Genomic DNA, 17,593 nt, shown 5'->3' on the forward strand with positions numbered 1-17,593 from the left:
GGTTCCTCTCGCAAATGTAGAAAAGGTACTTTAAAATAGGCTATTAAATTTCTTCTTACGCCTCCTGATGCCTGCTGTACATGTCTCTTTAATAGATTTGTACTAAATAATTACGAATTTGAAAGAGAATTCTAATTTTGCATAGCACGAAATCCAAACGTCTTGTAGTTGTGATGTGCCGAGACACAAAGTTCTGACACTCAGAATTTGGCTTTTAGTATCTAAGATGAATATTGCGGGAACAAATGTAGACTTGTCGATATATTCGTGTCAGAAATGTTGTGCTTCAAAGAGCAGTGTCCATTGTATTGTCTTCCTCACCGGGTAAGACTCGCTGTGTTTGTTTTTGTTTGATACGTTTGTCTGTCTTTCGTCTGCACCAGAAGAAATGCATTCTGACATAACGTCTAAAAGTTCCGCTCGTGAAATATAGGGCAGCAGGATTGAAACTGCAGTTCACAAAAATCAGGCAGTATAGGGCTCCTTTAATGATTGTGTACGAAAGAGAATTTATGTCGCTGCCCATGAAAGAATCTATAGTTACGTAAAAATAATAGGGCAAAGAAGTGACAGCAAAAACAATTGGGGTTAGTGTCATGATGTTCTTGCTTCTTGACAGTATTTTTCTTTGGTATGCTTTTTGATGTTCAGGCAAGTCTGCTGGAAGTCTGAGTGCTCTGCGTTTCAGGTGACGAACAGTGAACCAGTAAAGTATCGTGATGACTACGACAGGAATAAGAGAGAGGCCAATCAGATCGATTAAGAACAAATCATTTGCTATTTTGGAATTTAGTTCCACATTTGTGTTGAAACACTCCTCGAAGTAAATACAGCCATACAGACTATGGGGTATAGCGAAGGCGATAGACAGCATCCAAACTGCTGAAATCAGAATAATAGAATCGTGTTTCGTAGATTGTCGGATAATGAATCCACTGCGAACCGAAAGTTTGAGGGTTGTTGAGAAGCGCTGTAAGCAGAGAGCAGATGCTGAGAAAACGCTGAGCCCAAAGCAAAGGAACCGACAAAACATGAAGATCTGGGCAGTAACTGGACTCACATTCCATGACGACACTGATTCATACAGTTGCGTCACAGGCAAATTGATAATAAGAGATAATGTGTCAGCGATTGACAGGTTAAGGATAATCATATTTCTGTATTTGCGAATTTTGTGGTAACGGGCGAAAATGGTAATGAGTACACCATTTTCTGCCAGTCCTACCACAAAAATGAACACAAACAGAGAAGGTCGGATATATATGTTGATTACTACTGGAATTTTTGTTCTCTGAAGTGCACGTAAATCCTCAGTTTTGTTTTTCAGAAGATTTTCCAGGTATTGTATGTCTAAGAGCTGTTCAATCCATATACTTGTAATGACCTCTGTCAAATTTTGGGATATTATGAAATTCTGGACAACAGATACTTCTTGAATGAAGGATGTTATTTCCTGTACTAATTCCTCCGTTAACTTAATTGCGCTCTCTAGATGTCGCCCCTTTCCCTCCAATTTAAATAGTTTTATTACGTCATTGGCTATTTCACTCGTCTCGTTTAACTTAAGTAACATCTGGTACAATTTCAGAACCTGTTCAAGCTTCGACAACTCCTTCTTTGTCTGATTTAACTCCTTATTCCACCTGGATTCGTCGAGGAAGGATAAATTTCTCAAATGCGGGGCGTTGGTCTTTAGGATAAGTATTTGCTCTATAAACTCTTCCCTGCTGCTTATGTACTCCTTAATTATTTCTATCGTTCTGTGAGCTGATGATTCGTTACGATTGACTAAGAATCCATCAATTTCTACTGAAGCATTTTCAAGCTTCTTATTAAGCTTCTTGTTGATGGTACCCAATTCACCGAAACGTCTGGACGCATATTCTTTGCCATTCACATCTTCAGAGTGGACACTGTTCTCTGTCCCTACGCAAGACACCAGAGCCGCAGCCAAAAGAAGCGAGGATTGGAGACGCATCTGTAATAATACAAACGCCATCGTAACTTTTTAAGGTCGCTACTGCACTGTGCTACAAGCCGGAAGGTCGCGAGTTCAAGTTCTGATGACATCATTGGTTTTTTCAGTTGACCTAATCCTTCCGGCCGCACTGTGGTCCTGGGGTCGACTCAGCCTCTAACAGGAATGAGTACCAGGAATATTCTTGGGAGTAAAGGGCGGCCGGCGCTTAAGGCTGACAGCCTTACCGCCATCTATGAGCCGGTTGTCTAGATAATGTGGGAACCTCAACATCTCACAACTCAATGGGCCTTCACTGCCCGTTACAGGGATGGCTTTACTTTTTTTTACTTTTACTTAATGACGCTGTCAGTTTCGTGAGTATGTACCGTCCATGTTATTATTATTAATGAATTGGGAGCAGTTGATGACCTCAGCAGGACTTGAACCCGCGACCTTCCGGCTTGTAGCATAGCCCATCAACCAACTACCCTACCGCGTGCCCCCAGTCTATAGCAATAGGAAATACAAAACCAAAGGGTTAGTGTGGCATTTGTAGAACTTGGAGATTCTCACAGCGGTGGTTATGAAGAGTTATATCATCTGGGATGAAACACCGTGTAGTCCTTTGAAAATTAACGACATTTCGGAGGAACATGTCGCTTCCATCTTCAGGATCGAAAAATAATCCGAACAACAAACCAAGCAGAGCCACCTGGTTTCACGCTGATTTCTTACTCATCTTATTCGACCCTGAAGATGACGGCACTATATTCCTCCGAAACTTCGGTTTACTTTCAACGCTCTACACAGCATTATATCACAGAAGACATAATTCTTTGTATGACGGTTAGTTTTATGTTTTCATTAATATTTTACTTGTTCATTATCAGAAGAATTTGCAGGTCAGTGTTTTAAACGGTCATAGGCACACAATCTTACCTTGAATAATGAGTATACTTTATATTTGAATCCTGAAGTAGGTTTGCTGGAAGCCAAACGCACAAGAGACATGCACCTCTTCCTCAGAATTCGGAGCGAATGAATAAGTCATTTAACTTAATTTCACTATAATGAGAACGTAGTGTTATAGCGTTCGTTCCAGGATTTCTGCAGGAAACTGTGGCAATTTTGTTGCTGGCGTCACAGTAGCGTTGACGTTAGCATTGAGGATGTTCCTTATACTCCACTACAGGAAGTGGCATGATATTATATCGGTGGAATATTACTTAGAACTGGATCTGATTCATATACAGAAAAAAGACTTTAAAACATTTTGTGCTGAAGTCCCAGTTCGTAATTTGTAGGGGATGTCTCACAATAAATACATAGTTACTCAGACCCATTTATAACCCAAATCTTAATATCACGTGGCAGGCACAAGACACAAATGCATATGCAAACGAGTAAAATCGTTGGCTTCATGCTAGAGCACAAGGCTTCGGTACTCGGCAGGGGAAGATATTGTCACATGTTGGGGTGACTATCGATTGGGTTTTGGGTTGTATATGGGATTTATTGATCGTTTATACACACGGCCCTTTAGGTACAAGTAGCCAGAGCTACCGGTAATCTTCACAATTCAGAAATCACCATATCACCCGCATTTCTTTTACTCTGTCTCTTATTTGATCCTTTCTCTCCTCCACTTTATATTATTTTCCTCGAAATCCGACCCAAATATGACGTAGAGAGATAATAAGAAGTTGTCATTATCCCATCATTAATTCCGTCTTCAAATAATTTTTTTCCCATTTGTTCTCTGCTGATTCTTGTTTTATTTATGAAAAAAACTGTAATAACATAGAAGCACTTTAATTTCTGTAGGTGTCCCACGCATGTGGAAAGGTCTATAACGTTTCTATTAACAATAATTTGAGGCAGTTTCCCTCAACTTGCGGCCTGTCATTATATTTACGTGATATAAATTATTCTAAAGGAAATATACTTGTCTAAATGCAATACAGACATCACGTATAGAGTCTACATTTTCGTAGCATTGTCCTGTCTGCTGGTTACCAGGAAACATTTCCTGAAATTGTTTAAATGTGAATTAAATTGTCTTAAAATTACACTAGAATATCGAAAATTTTTAACGGAAAATTATATGTAGGTCTACTAATCTGCAGGAACAATTTATATGGGATTTAAAAAAAGAATGTGAAATACTTTCACACGAAATCAATGAAAAACATGTTGGGTCAATTTTCTTTCAGTTCAGCAGTAGATATTCAACGTTTGTACTGCAAACCGCAACATTTTCTTACGGAGTGGTTTACCTGTCTGCAGGAATACACATATATGTACAGGATTGAAATAATATAACATTTTTGGATTAATATCAAGGAATATAATAGCGTGGATTACAAGAGAAGATTACCTCTTTTTTGTTTTTATAATCTTTTATACTCCATATATAAATTGTAATAGTATATTTACAAAATCCTAATAATCCGAACACCGTAGAACGCTACTGTGTTTTGTAACATAAAATTTATTTATTGCTTTAAAACTTGAGTTTAAAGAAGAAAGCTTTGTTACATTGTCGTAAGCAGAAAGAATTTATGAATAAAGATATGAACTCAGACGGAATAGATCGTCTGGGGTTACCAAACGAACTCAGAAAATTAAATATTCTGAGATTTAACTTAAAACTATTGAGTCTTTTTGGCATTTTAATAGATTATTCTCGCTTGTCGACTCGTTGGGAGAAGTCACTGTACTTCATGCTCCAGTGTGTTACTGTATTTCTGCACGCCCAGCATTTCATATGCACTGTGATAGAGATGTATATTCTGCGTGATAGGCCTCAAGATGTGGGAGATGGATTTATTTTTCTGATAGCTCACATGAAAAACATCATGAAGTTAGGAACAATGATCGTGTATCACACGAAATTTATCTCCCTCTTTAACTCTCTCGAAAGAAACTATTTCGTGCATCAAGCACCTCATACGAACACAGAATTGTCTTTACTGGGATCTTACATGCATCTGACAAAAAGGCTAGCAAAATACGTGTGGATTTCATATGCATTGACTACTTCATCTATATATTTCAATACTTCACCACGTCCTAAACTTGATGTAAGGTCAAATTCTACAATATTCGGCGAACAAATAACACTCCGGAGGCAATCAGTGATGAAGGAATGGTTGCCGTTTCAGGCCATAGAGACACCGTACTATGAGCTGGTTACGGCCTATGAACTGCTGGCCATGACGGTATATTTTGCGTGTGTTACTGTAATGAATATAACATTTCTGGCACTGATAATCTATACTACGGCACAGTTCGCCGTCCTTGCTAATGCGTTACAGCAGGTTCGGATGAATGTTACAGAAATGTTTAGTAACCATGGAAACGGCAATGCCTCGCCATTAACAGCTGGTAAGTGAATATTATCAGAATTCGATTATAGTAGCATAGCCCTGCAGAAAAATCTGCTATGAAACTTGAGAAACAATTTTTGTTGTTGTTAGACCTAAGGTTTGCACCGAGGTGACTACACATGTATGAAGGTTTCTGTCTTCTGGGATATAACATAGTGTAGTTAGGCGTAAGCCAGCCGACGTTTCTGAGTAACATTGCGTCTCTGTCTTCAAAGTCGAACAGTAAGCCACGCAAGAAACCAACATAAAGGAGACAGCAAGTAAACTCTGCTTGCTGGTTTCTTGCTTGGCTTTCACTTAGGAACCGAAGATGGAGGAGACAAGTTCCTCCGATACGTCTGTTGAATTTCACCGGTCTACACTGCATTATATCTGTGTTGTCTAAGGGGGTTACTTTTAACGTCTAGGTTTCGTTGCCGTAGAACACATTGAGGTTATATACCTAATAGCTTTACGGTCCCAAATGTTTTTCCTATGGAGAAAAAATGGGTCAGAAAATTGACTTGCACTCGAACTCATGCATGTAACGGCAAAGTTTTCCAACGGTTAACTTTTGTAGAGGAATATCTCTATATATTTATCATGTTTATACAACGCGCCATTTGGAAGTAAACTTCGGAGCGGATGGACGAAAGTTTGATTGCTGTATACAGAGCGATCACAGTGACCGTGCGGTGTAAGGCATGAACTGTCTTATTTCGCTCGAACAATGGGATCATGGGTTCGAATCCCACTCCAGGCATGAATGTTCTTCTGCGTTTATTCTTTATTTGTGTAGGTAGCCGCCTTACGACGGGCTGATCCCCCTTTCAAGGCGTCCTACCGACTCTCTTAGGATTTAGAAACTGAAGTGAAACAAAGCGTTTCACGGATGCCCGAAGCTCCATAGTGGGAGCAACAGGAAAGAGAGAGATGACTGTTTGGTGAGAGTTCCTTTAGCTTGCTATATGGCTTATGCTATCATCATGTCTCTCTGCTCCTGACTTCATAATAACTGTTGAAACAAAGACCGATTATCACGGAAACTAACATGAATACCGTGCAAATGAAGCACACATAACCGCTATATCCCCTCCCCAAATATTTCTAACATGGAGACCACGCGAACATCTGAGGAGAAAGCGACATAAGCGCCATAGATCTTAAAAAAACACGCAAGTTTTGTTATGGTAGGCTGCAAATTTCGAATTCAGTTAATCTAGCACTCCGGCGCTTAGGTCTTTCGTTTTTATAGACCATATTTTGGTCGTTGCTGTACACACAAGCCAGTTAGCCCACCTGTGCTTTTGCTCCGTCCGTGAAACAACATGGTGGAATATATTTCATTGACTTTATCTTTCAGATATTTATGGCACTAAGACTGAACTTTCGGAGACTACACAAGATTCCCATCCCGAAAACAGGTAAACAGTTTGATGAACTGTTTGTTGTTTATTTGTGCCCACGAGCGAAGACTGCAGTGTTAATTAATCGTGTCGTTGGGAACTGGTTAATTGAAAGATTTCTATGGAAAACTTATTTCATATCTTATGTCTTTAAATGATATGCCATAAGTGTCTGGGAAGTTGGTCGCTGGCTTCCCACCGCGGCGGCTCGGGTTCGATCCCGGGTATGGTCAACTGGGATTTGTGGTGGACAAAGTGGCGCTGGGGCAAGTTTTCTCCGAGTACTTCGGTTTCCCCTGCCAATCTTCATTCCACCAATTGCTCCACAATCACCCTCACCTATCATCTGGGGCTGGTACAATAGGCCAGAAGTGGCCGCAGTACAAGGGACTTAGTCCCACCCCATTAGCAATAAAAAAAAAGATGATTGGGAAATTTCTAGACATTAAATTCAGGAAAAATGCTCGGTTGATACAGAGCTGGGAAAGTTTACGTGACACCGAATGTAGTCTGCACGTTTCATTTCAGAAATTACTGAAATTATTTTTATTAAATATGATATTGTAGAGGTTATACTGGAGGACCAAGGGTAGTTTTATTTCGATACAATTTCTTCTGGGATATGTGGACATAAGAAGGATGGGGGTGTAGGAGGCGGAAGGAACGTGCACAGCAAGACGCTTCAAGATTTGGCCTCTTTGCTTGATATGAGCAAGGAAAGGGAGGAGTGTGCAGAAATCGGATCGTATGACAGGCGCGGTGTGGCTAGGAAGTGCATTTATAGTCTTAGAACAAAGAAGACCCCTCTAGAAAAGCAGTAATAGATGGAAATATATCAAAATAGATCTTAGGACGATGACAGACGGAGCGGTTGAGCCGTGTCGGCCGCAGCCTTGTGACAGCACACGATGCTGCACGCCGACTAGGCGGGAAGTGCTGAGAATGTATTCAATCTATGGAGCAAGTCTTCAAACCGCTCGCTGCACCGCCAGAAGACGACACCGCCTTGTATGTTTTATCCCTTCTAATGCAACAGAACTACGCGCCGAGTCTGCAAAAACCGCTCCGTGTGTCATAGCCCTTAAAGAAGCCGATCACAGTGGCCGAGTAGTCTAAGGCATGAACTGTCTTCGCTCGCTCGAGCACTGGGATCGTGGGTTCGAATCCCACTCCAGTCATGGATGTCTGTGTGCGTTTATTCTGTGAAGGTAGCGACTTTGCGACGGGCTGATCCCCCGTCCAAGGAGTCCTACCGACTCTGTAAAAGATGAAGAAACTGAAAAAGCTGCCAGTGTTCAGCAAAGGACTGTAAAGCCATAGATAGACAATCTTAAAGAAACAGGATATGAGGATGTGGGCAGGATTTATCTGGCTCAGGATAGGGACCAATGGCAGGCTCTTGTGAACATGGTATTGAAACTGCGGCTTCCATAAATTGCTGGGAAATTCTTCAAATGACTGTTCGCCTCTGAAGAAGGATTTTGCTTCAAGGCGTTAGTTACTAATAAGGGTTAAAGCTTACTTTATGTACCATTCCTTCATGCAGTGTGCCTTTTTTGAGAGGAAAAATGAATTAAGTTACAGTGAAGCAGAACGGAGGGATTGGAAAGCGGCTGCAGTAAAATTTAATATAAACGCCAAGTGGCAAATATTTTAAAAAGTATTTAATTCATTTGAATTAATTATTCATATGAATATGGGTATAGATCGCTTTAAGTGGAGGAACTGTTTTGGAAGAGACTGTGGACCTCTCGTCTGACAGATTACTGATGATGATGATGATGATGATGATGATGATGATGAATATGGACACTTACATGAAGGGAAGGAAACCAGACGTCTCCTCCCCGGGATTTTTTTGGAAGAATAAAAAAAAAAAGTAGAAGGAAAATTATGAAATTTTAATTCCAAAAGTTGAAATTATTTTTAAATATTTTTCCTTTTATCCTTAATACTCTTATGATTACTTCGAAAATGAGTCTTCAAATGCTTAGATGTAAGTTCGTAAGCAACGAAATTGTATCTTAGCGTCGTGTTGCGTATCACTTATTTATTCCTTTTTAGTTATCAGTAGCCATCTTACATGCAACTTGAATTTTAAAACCTCTAAAAATTGTAAATTTAAACCCATGTTGGTCGAGACATGTGTATACGCCAGTGATGTAGATGAGATCTGAAATTTAAAATTTTAAAGGTTTTAAAAACCAAAATGCGTGTAAGACGACCAGTAACTAGCAAGGAATAATTTCGTAAGCAAATTTTCTCTCCTTCTTCCGGCTTTGGAAAATTCCTTGTGACTTCTATGGATACGAAACGCGCAGATGAATACTGCCTCTATCCGAACACTACTGAAGCATTTTCCGAGCCATGTTCGCAGGATCTCTGAACTCATTTTGAATGCTTACTTATTCTTTATTATATACATTTTGAACACACCAAATACAGATGCCTTTGTGAATCTCTAGCTGATAATGTCGTTCTTATGTTCTGATTGTCTTGCTAGACTTACAACGGATGTCACCTTCGAAGACATTGGTCTTCCTCATAGTCCTGAGATTCAACCATTCAGAAATACCAACATATCACCATTTTGTACCAATGATTTTGAAAGGTACCAGGACCAGGCCTCGTTGTTCCACGAAGGGATGCTTTCGTACTTGAACCAGTGCATTAAGCATCATCAGACGCTTCTGGAGTGAGTTTCCTGGAACAGTTCCAGAAGCATGACATTAATTACAGAATACGAGTATGTAATACTGTTAATGGCCGATCACAATGGCCGTGCGGTCTAAGGCATGAACTTCCTTTTCTCGCTTGAACGCTGGGATCGTGGGTTCGAATCCCCCTCAAGACATGGATATCTGTGTTTTTATTGTGTGTGTAGGGAGCGACCTTGCGACGGGCTGATTAAACGTCCAAGGGGTTCTACCCTGTGTGTAAAAAAGATTACGAAACTGAAGAAGAGGTCAGGGCTCAACAGAGGGCTGTAGAGCCATTCGATGAATGAATGAATGAATACTGAATATAACTGTATTTTCACGTGTCTCCTTACTCGAGGCCCTGTTGCGGAGCTGGTTTGGATCATCCGTTCATTAATTTAGTCAGTATTATAGATGCTAATTTATTGATTCCCCATGAAATTAGGTACGGACATCATGCCACCAGATATCATCTTGACACTTCCCAATCAATCAGATGTATCCTTCTGTCCTTAATTTTGTAAAAAAAAGAAAAAGCTATCCCTGTAACAGGCCTTGAAGGCCCATAGGGTTGCGAGACGTCGAGGCTCTCACATTCTCTTAGACAGTCGGCTCACAGATGGCGGTGAGGTTGTCAGTCTTATGCGACTGCCGCTCTATATCCCCCAGGATGATTCCTGGTACTTATTTCTGTTAGACTCCTTACGTAACAGAAGTCATCCGAGAAAACAGCACCAAGTACTTCAACAAACTAGAAAATCACTCCAACCCACTTCTTCAGCCACTATTACAACCTCATGAAAATCAAAGACTCAAAAAGAATTTGGCCATCAGATCTAACGAACTGAAGAAAACATCACTGGATGTTTAGTCCGCACACGCCAGAAGAGTGTACAATAAATAGTTATTAAATTGTACACCAATCAGCACATTGGCTTATAGATTGTACAATCTGATTGTCAATAAAGGAGAGAGGAAGAAAATTCTGTTAGAGGCTGAGTCGAACTCAGGGCCATAATGCTGCTGGAAGGAATCGTAACTCGAACTCGCGCCCTCCCGGCTTGTAGCATAGTGCCTCAACTAACTACGCTAGCATTCAAATACATTTTTGTTCTAATGTTAGATTAACACCGAGCATCTTATCAATAAGCCCCAGAGTTACTCTTGGACGTTCATTAAGCCCTTACACATTCTAGAACCGCTGAACAGAATCTCGTGATGTTACACTAACTGCTGTGGACATAATCGAATTTTTGTTAAAATCGAATGAAAGTAATGGGACAGTTTACAAGAGGACATTACATATGCTCTGCACGTGTCTCAGCCGAAACTGACAAAATAAGCCTACATATCACGGCGAAGGAGCCGGGGTAGTGCAGTCGGTATAGCGACTGGCTACGGGCTGGACCACCGAGGGTTCGGAGTTCGAGTCCCGGTAGGGTCAAGGATTTTCTCTTCTCCAAATTGGGCTCACCCAGCCTCGTATCTAGTAGGTACCGGGGGTAAAGCGACAGGGGCGTGAAGCTGACCACCCACCTCCAATTAGTGTCGATGTCAAGAAAATGTGGATCTATACATCCACGCCCCCATACGCCTTCATTACGTAGTGCTTAATTAGTTAAGCGCAGGGACACCTTTACCTTTATCAGGGCGAAGAATATTTGGAACAAAAATTTCAGAGAGAATTTGAAGACATACTTTATGCTAATTTTTTTTAAAGAAATCACAAATTGAAATTCTGTAGGTTTATAAATTAACTGAGTAAGCGACCGAGAATATTTACGCCATGCGTATACGCACTTCCTAACTCTTATGATATGTTTTCTCGTTACCTTCCAGGCGTTCACGTATCCGTAGTTATACTGACATGTGTTATGGGGTTAGCTTTTTCTAATGCACCCAACAGAGGTGGTGTCTCCCACCCCGCATCTGAGGATGGAAACAAATCAAGTGTCCGAAACGTTATGTATGTTTCTTAAGAATACCAGACGATGGACATGGTCCAGAAAGCCAGTAATCCTGAGATTTCCTAACTTTTTTCCCTGTGAACTTTCATGCAAGAACTGAAATCCTTTTATGCATCGTTAGATCTGCTGTTCAAAAGTCTTAAGTCAAGACGGCGCTGTCTTGCAGGTACTCCAAGCTCCTGGATGAGACAGTAAGGCCTGTGATGTTCGTACAGCTGCTGTGTACTGCTGTGTTGTTGGCCTTCATCGGGGTTCTGCTCTCTGTAAGTGCAGAACCTAGGTTCGCTTGCCTGCCTTCCTGCCTTTGTCACTGAGATATTCGATCTCCACACACTGTACACTGCTATTTCCTATTACCTGATTATTAGTATCATTGTTGAGGAGCAACGATAACTTATCCGGAATAATGATTAGAGTAATGGGTGGACGACAAGGGAATCGAAGTTCAGTTGCAAGTAGGAGAACGTTTCTCCTCTTCACAGCGTCCGGATCAGTTCTTGGGTCCACCCAGGTTTCCAAGGTAAAGGAGAAGGGCCGTGAAGCTGGTCACCAATATCCATGTAACACCGAGGTTAAAAGTGTAGAGATATCTACTCCACCATACACCTTCATGGGAAGGGTATGTAGCACGAATGGGAGCGAAGAGAAATGCATTTAGGATATTAGTGGGAAAGCCTGAAGGAAAGAGGTGGGTGAACAATATTAAAATTGATCTTAGAGAGGTAGGATGGAGTGGTATGGACTGGAGCAATCTGTGACCAGTGGAGGGCTCTTGTGTATACGGTAATGAACTTTCGGGTTCCATAAAATGCTGGGAAGTTCTTGAGTAGCTGCACAGTTTCGCAGCTTCTCAAGGAGGGCTCAGCTCCGTGAGTGAGTGAGTGAGTGAGTTCTTTAGTTTTTAACATAGGAAGGTCTTGCAAAATACGCATAATTTTCATGAACGTAAGCATCTTTTCTTTTCACCTAGAGTTCCACTGATAGTGCTCAGTCCATCAGAGCAATCTCCTTCCTTGGGTACGTATTGATAGAGTTTGGGACGATCTGCTGGATTGCCACCGAACTTCAAGTACAGGTAACGAAATGCGCATGCCTGAACTTTCGGAATGATGACGGGCGGTTTATCCACCTCTGTCAGTCTAACATAACTAGTACTACTACTTCTCTCCACAGAGTGAAAAAGTGGGAGCAGCTGTTCTTTTAACCGAGTACTATAACGAATCTACCAAGTTCCAAAAGAACATTCCCTTGATTGTAATGAGGACACAGCGCCCAGTCCGTCTGTCTGCCGGACCGTTTGGGTCTCTCTCTCTAGAGTTGTTCACAAAGGTCTGTAACATTCTGTCAGCGCATTAGAGAACTGAGCTATCTAAATCATTAAACGTATAATTAAATGCTATCCTCCAAAGAAGATAAGGTGAGGTAAGTGAAGTGTAGATTTTGTCTGTCTTCGTTGTACCATACATTATGGGGCACATTAAACTTCACTGAAGGAAGAGCAGGCGATAAGAGGGTGTTTTCATCTCGCACAAAACACGCAGACGGTCCTTGATTAAGGATCTTCTCCTTTTATTGGAGGATAGCAAATATGCAGTGGGAAAATATATAAATAGATAACAGGGCAAAACCCGTATTGAGGGTTGATGGGCTATAGTACCACTCCCGGATGTTAGATGATGAAAGTGGAGCAGTCGGTGGAATGAAAACTGGCAGGGGAAACCGAAGTATTCGGAGAATACCTGCCCGAGTGCCACTTTATCCATCACACATCCCACATATGACCAGGGCTCGACCCCGGACCGCCACTGTGGGAAGCTGGCGACTAACCGCCTGAGCTATGACACGGCCTTGCAGATTAAGTAACTAAGCTACTAGCAACGAATTGAATAACTGACGAGATCATTAGCTCTAAAGAGTAAAGTCGAAATGGCGGTAGATGAGAAGTGTCTGTTTGTTTACTGTATGCTCACTGATGTCATAGAGTGCAAGCCGCCTGTCTGTCTGTTGCAGGTTCTGAACTCTGCTTACTCTTACTTCACGATTCTCAGAGAAGTGACTCGCGAATAGCCAGCAGGACATGTCACGTGTTCTACGGCGTAGTTACCAATTAGCATTTTTTGTTATATTTTTCTCTGGAATCTTTAAATGCATACTGTTATTAAGTGTTGTGTTATTGCTTTGTAGGTTAGTAGTAATTATGTACAGCGCATACTTTAATTTTAGATAAATAATCTTGGCCACAGAGTTTATTTGTATATATACTTTGGTTCACTGAATAAATAAATATAAAATTTTTCCTAAATATTCTTAACCCTTTAATATTTGTCGTGTTTTCTTAGAGGTGGGCATCAATTTTTAAATTTTTCTTTTATACTGTGTGCATCCAAGTCAAGGAGGATGAGGTTGGCAGGGCATGTAGCACGAATGCGGAGAAGAGGAATGCATATAGGATATTGATGGGAAAGACAGAAGGAAAGAGACCACTGATAAGATCAAGGTGCAAGTGGGTGGACAATATTAAACTAGATCTTAGAGAGACAGGATGGGATGGTATGGATTGGATTGATCTGGCTCAGGATAGGGACCGATGGAGGTCTCTTGTGAACACGGTAATGAACCTTCGGGTTCCTCCAGAAGGGCTCAGCTCCACGAGTAAGTAAGTATATACGGTATATTGTCACTTGTTAGGTATATGTCACGCGACAAATAACTTCACGCCGTATTGGATCTAGCGAATTTACTGCACATTCGCTCTCACAATTACACAATTTACAATCTCGCAACTACTGCCATCGGCAGTATCACAAATAGTTCTCCTGTAGTCATTTACATTCACTCGATAACACACAATAACAATGGACTTCAACTCACTCCGGTGAATGCTGGACTGCAACTCACTGGTTACTCAAGTCAAAGTCAAAGTCACATTGCGACTGACGGCCAGTCAGTAAGTAAGTCTTGGTGTCGAGCACCCTCCTGGGCTCTCATGACCAGATATTTATTAATGTTTGACAGTTACGGTCTTGTTTCTGTGGGCGCCCTCTCTGACGACAGGACGGGTCTGTCTTCTGTATATGCTCCTGGTCCTTGCCAGCGCAGTATTTCTCGGGTCCGAGTCCCTTGGTACTCGAGATTACTCTGGTAATCCTCTCGTTATGTAGCTTCCGCACTGACAACACAGAAAACAGATACGTGATAGCTACCACTGTTGCGTAACGTCGTGTTTACAGGCGTTGCTGGGGAACGCTGCCGAGAGTTCTTTATTGCTCTGTAGTAACCGCGGTGTTCCCTGTTACGTAATTGCGGGGCTCATGACCAGATATTTATTACTGTTTGACAGTTTCGGTCTTGTTTTTGTGGGGCGCCCTCTCTAACGAGAGGACGGGTCTGTCTTTTGTGTGCGCTGCTGGTCCTTGCCAGCGCAGTCTTTCTTGGGCCCGAGTCCCTTGGGACTCGGGACCTTAATTTACTGTCTCAGATTTGAGACTTCCCTTTTCGACTCCTATGACTCGCAGAATCAAGGTGGACGCAACGAACAATCCGTTGCTTAGGAAATGCTATCCTTACTCAATATAAAACACCTTTGTTATATTTTAGCGTCCTGTTGCACTGATTTAAGTCCATGATTTATTTAATCCGTCTTGCAGTGCATACACTCATTTATCTCCTCTCCCTCGCAGGGAGAGGGAGAGAAGGAGATAAATGAGTGTATGCACTGCAAGACGGATTAAATAAATCATGGACATAAAACACCTTGTAGAAGTGCTTGGTTTCATCCGCTTTGACGGATATTCCCACGCAACGGTCTGTTGGCATTCAATTCGTCGCTGTGGGAACTCAACGATTTCCATGTGTTCGATGACGCTGAAGTATGCGTTCCCATTGCAACCGTTGCGCAGCGATGGAAGCCATACAGCACGTGACATTGCTCCCTTCTAAAGGTTGTTATTCCCGAACAGCCTAACGGTATTTCCCCTTATTTCATTTCCTTGGCGTTCATCTACCGAGCGCTACATGCGCCCCACTTCTTCAAGGGTGCCCGGCCCTTCAAAGCGGTAATTAGGTATGTAGATTTCTGTCGGTCCCGATTTCACGTGTTCTATGGTTGTTACCGCGGGAATGTATTAATCCCGCTGTTTCAAACAATTCGTTGCTACGGATATCCCTACGGAACGGGCTGTTGTTATTCAATTCGTCGCTGTGGGAACTCAGCAATTTTCATGTATTCGTTGTCGCTGAAGTATGGTTTCTTATTGAAGCCGTTGCGCAGCGATGGACGTCATATAGCACATTTGCTTGCAAGTGACTGCATAAGTATGCGTTTAATAATTCTTTTTAAAAATGTCCTAGGCAGTGCCCATTTGGCCTTCTGTAGCATTGTTACAAACATCTTTTTCTATCATAGTCTCCCCACTTTTTTTTTTTGCATATATACGTACACCTTAACTCTGAGAGAATACCATTAATATTTTGTACATTTACTTCTATTATCTTTTTTTTTTTAAATAAATTTAATAATGTTATTTATGGAGTAAAAGACGCCTTGCACAAATCTTTCTTCTTCTAGCCTTAAGAGCTCTGTAACTGACTCTGGGTATGCCCATCACTGTTGCCTGCTGGTCCTCGTACTCTTTACAGTCCCAGAAGATATGTTCCTCCGTCTGCAGCCCGTCACTGCTGCCCCTGGTCCTCGTACTCTTTACAGTCCCAGAAGATATGTTCCTCCGTTTGCAGCCCGTCACTGCTGCCCGCTGGTCCTCGTACAGTTTACAGTCCCAGAAGACATGTTCCTCCGTTTGCAGCCCATCACCACATTCGCATTCTGCCGTGGACACAACGTTAAATCTGTTTAGGCTTGCTTTAGGACTGGTGTGGCCTGCTCTCATACGGTTTATTGACACGAAGAAACGACGTTTCATTTTTATCTCGCGGAACCACGGAGACGAGCCATCCCTGTAGTGCCTTTCAAAGTACGGTAGCTTCCTCCTCTGTCTCTTTTGATGTTTTAACAGAAACTGAAGCTCATTTTTGCCTTTATTTCTCCACTGGATTCAGAGATCTGTCACTAGTAACAATAGTTGTCTATCTCAGCCTTTGATTGATTGCGTTGCCTCCGAGTCAGCTATTTCATTAACTTAAACTCCACAGTGCCCCGGGATCCAGTAAAATAGAGATTTTTCCCTCACTGCAGTCTTTGTACTTTATCCGAGTAATGTGCGACGTGTTGTTCGTTGTAGATGTGTTACTAATTCCTTCTAGCACGTTTTCAGAGTCCGAGAAAATCACGAAATTTTGCTCAGAGTTATATTTTTATTTGAAGGAAAAAGATACAAGTGGCATTAGGCTGAAAACCCCATCTCGTGCTTTTTTTATTTTGAAAAATATGATGTATATAAAATAATGTCTCAGGAAATGCCCATCCAGCCCTCTGTAGCAAAGTCGTATAAACATCTTATTCTATTACAGTGGTCACTCCGCGATTTTTGAAGAGCTCTCTCTTTACTATAAGAATATACTATTATTGTACATATACTTCTTTTTATATAAATGTAGGGTTTTTATGCAGCAACACCACTTCATGCCCTTTCGTTCCTTTCTTTCCTCGCCATGTCAGACTCTTTCAGGTACATACTTTCTGCCTCGTGAACACAGGTCATTTAGTGTTTCACCAATTGGTTGTGTGTGTTGCCATCTCTGAAGAAGAAACTTACTCCTAGGAGCTTCTTCAGAGTTCAGATTTCTTTATCAGTTGACGGAGGAATTGTAAATATGGAAACTAAATTAAAGACACCGCTAAGTATCTGTATTCATTCCGAATAAGAGCGTATTTTTCTCTGAGGGAGTTGATGTTTATTTTTATCAGTACTTGAACTTTTGAAGGGTGAAGGGAAGGTATATGTAAAAGTTAAGCTATCAGAGCTATCACTGTAACAGGCCGTGGAGGCCCAAAATTTTGTGAGACGTCGAATCTCCCATATTTTCTAGACAGTCGGCTCACAGATGGCGGTGAGGTTGTCAGTCCTAGGCATCGATCGCTCTTTACCCCCAGGAAGATTCCTAGCACTCATTTCTGTTAGAGGCTTAGTCGACCCCAGGGCCATAGTGCGGCTGGAAGGATTAAGTCAACCGAAAACTCATAGGGAATCGAACCCACGGACTTCCGGCTTGTAGGATAGCGCGTCTGAACAGTGTT

General features: G+C 41.6%; 2 protein-coding genes across 2 annotated transcripts in view; one reads left to right on the plus strand and one right to left on the minus strand.

The window, feature by feature from the left end:
* Positions 1-13,729, plus strand: part of LOC117282159 (odorant receptor 49b-like) — a 27,668-nt gene extending 13,939 nt beyond the window's left edge. Inside the window, exons 2-4 of the mRNA XM_033750681.1 lie at positions 12,371-12,475; positions 12,574-12,729; positions 13,411-13,729. Of these exons, the coding sequence (XP_033606572.1) occupies positions 12,371-12,475; positions 12,574-12,729; positions 13,411-13,467 (318 nt within the window). The 3' untranslated portion in view covers positions 13,468-13,729. The remainder of the gene's footprint in view (positions 1-12,370; positions 12,476-12,573; positions 12,730-13,410) is intronic.
* On the minus strand, positions 32-3,057 carry LOC111862486 (neuropeptide CCHamide-1 receptor-like). Its single transcript, XM_023847952.2, has 2 exons — positions 2,900-3,057; positions 32-1,978 (listed from the first exon to the last, which is right to left on the minus strand). Exons 1-2 carry the CDS (start codon positions 2,969-2,971, stop codon positions 287-289), a joined length of 1,764 nt encoding a protein of 587 aa, XP_023703720.1. The 5' UTR covers positions 2,972-3,057; the 3' UTR covers positions 32-286.
* Positions 13,730-17,593: the final 3,864 nt, after the last annotated feature.

The sequence above is a fragment of the Cryptotermes secundus genome, unplaced genomic scaffold (genome assembly GCF_002891405.2).
Source record: "Cryptotermes secundus unplaced genomic scaffold, Csec_1.0 scaffold816, whole genome shotgun sequence".
NCBI lineage: Eukaryota > Metazoa > Arthropoda > Insecta > Blattodea > Kalotermitidae > Cryptotermes > Cryptotermes secundus.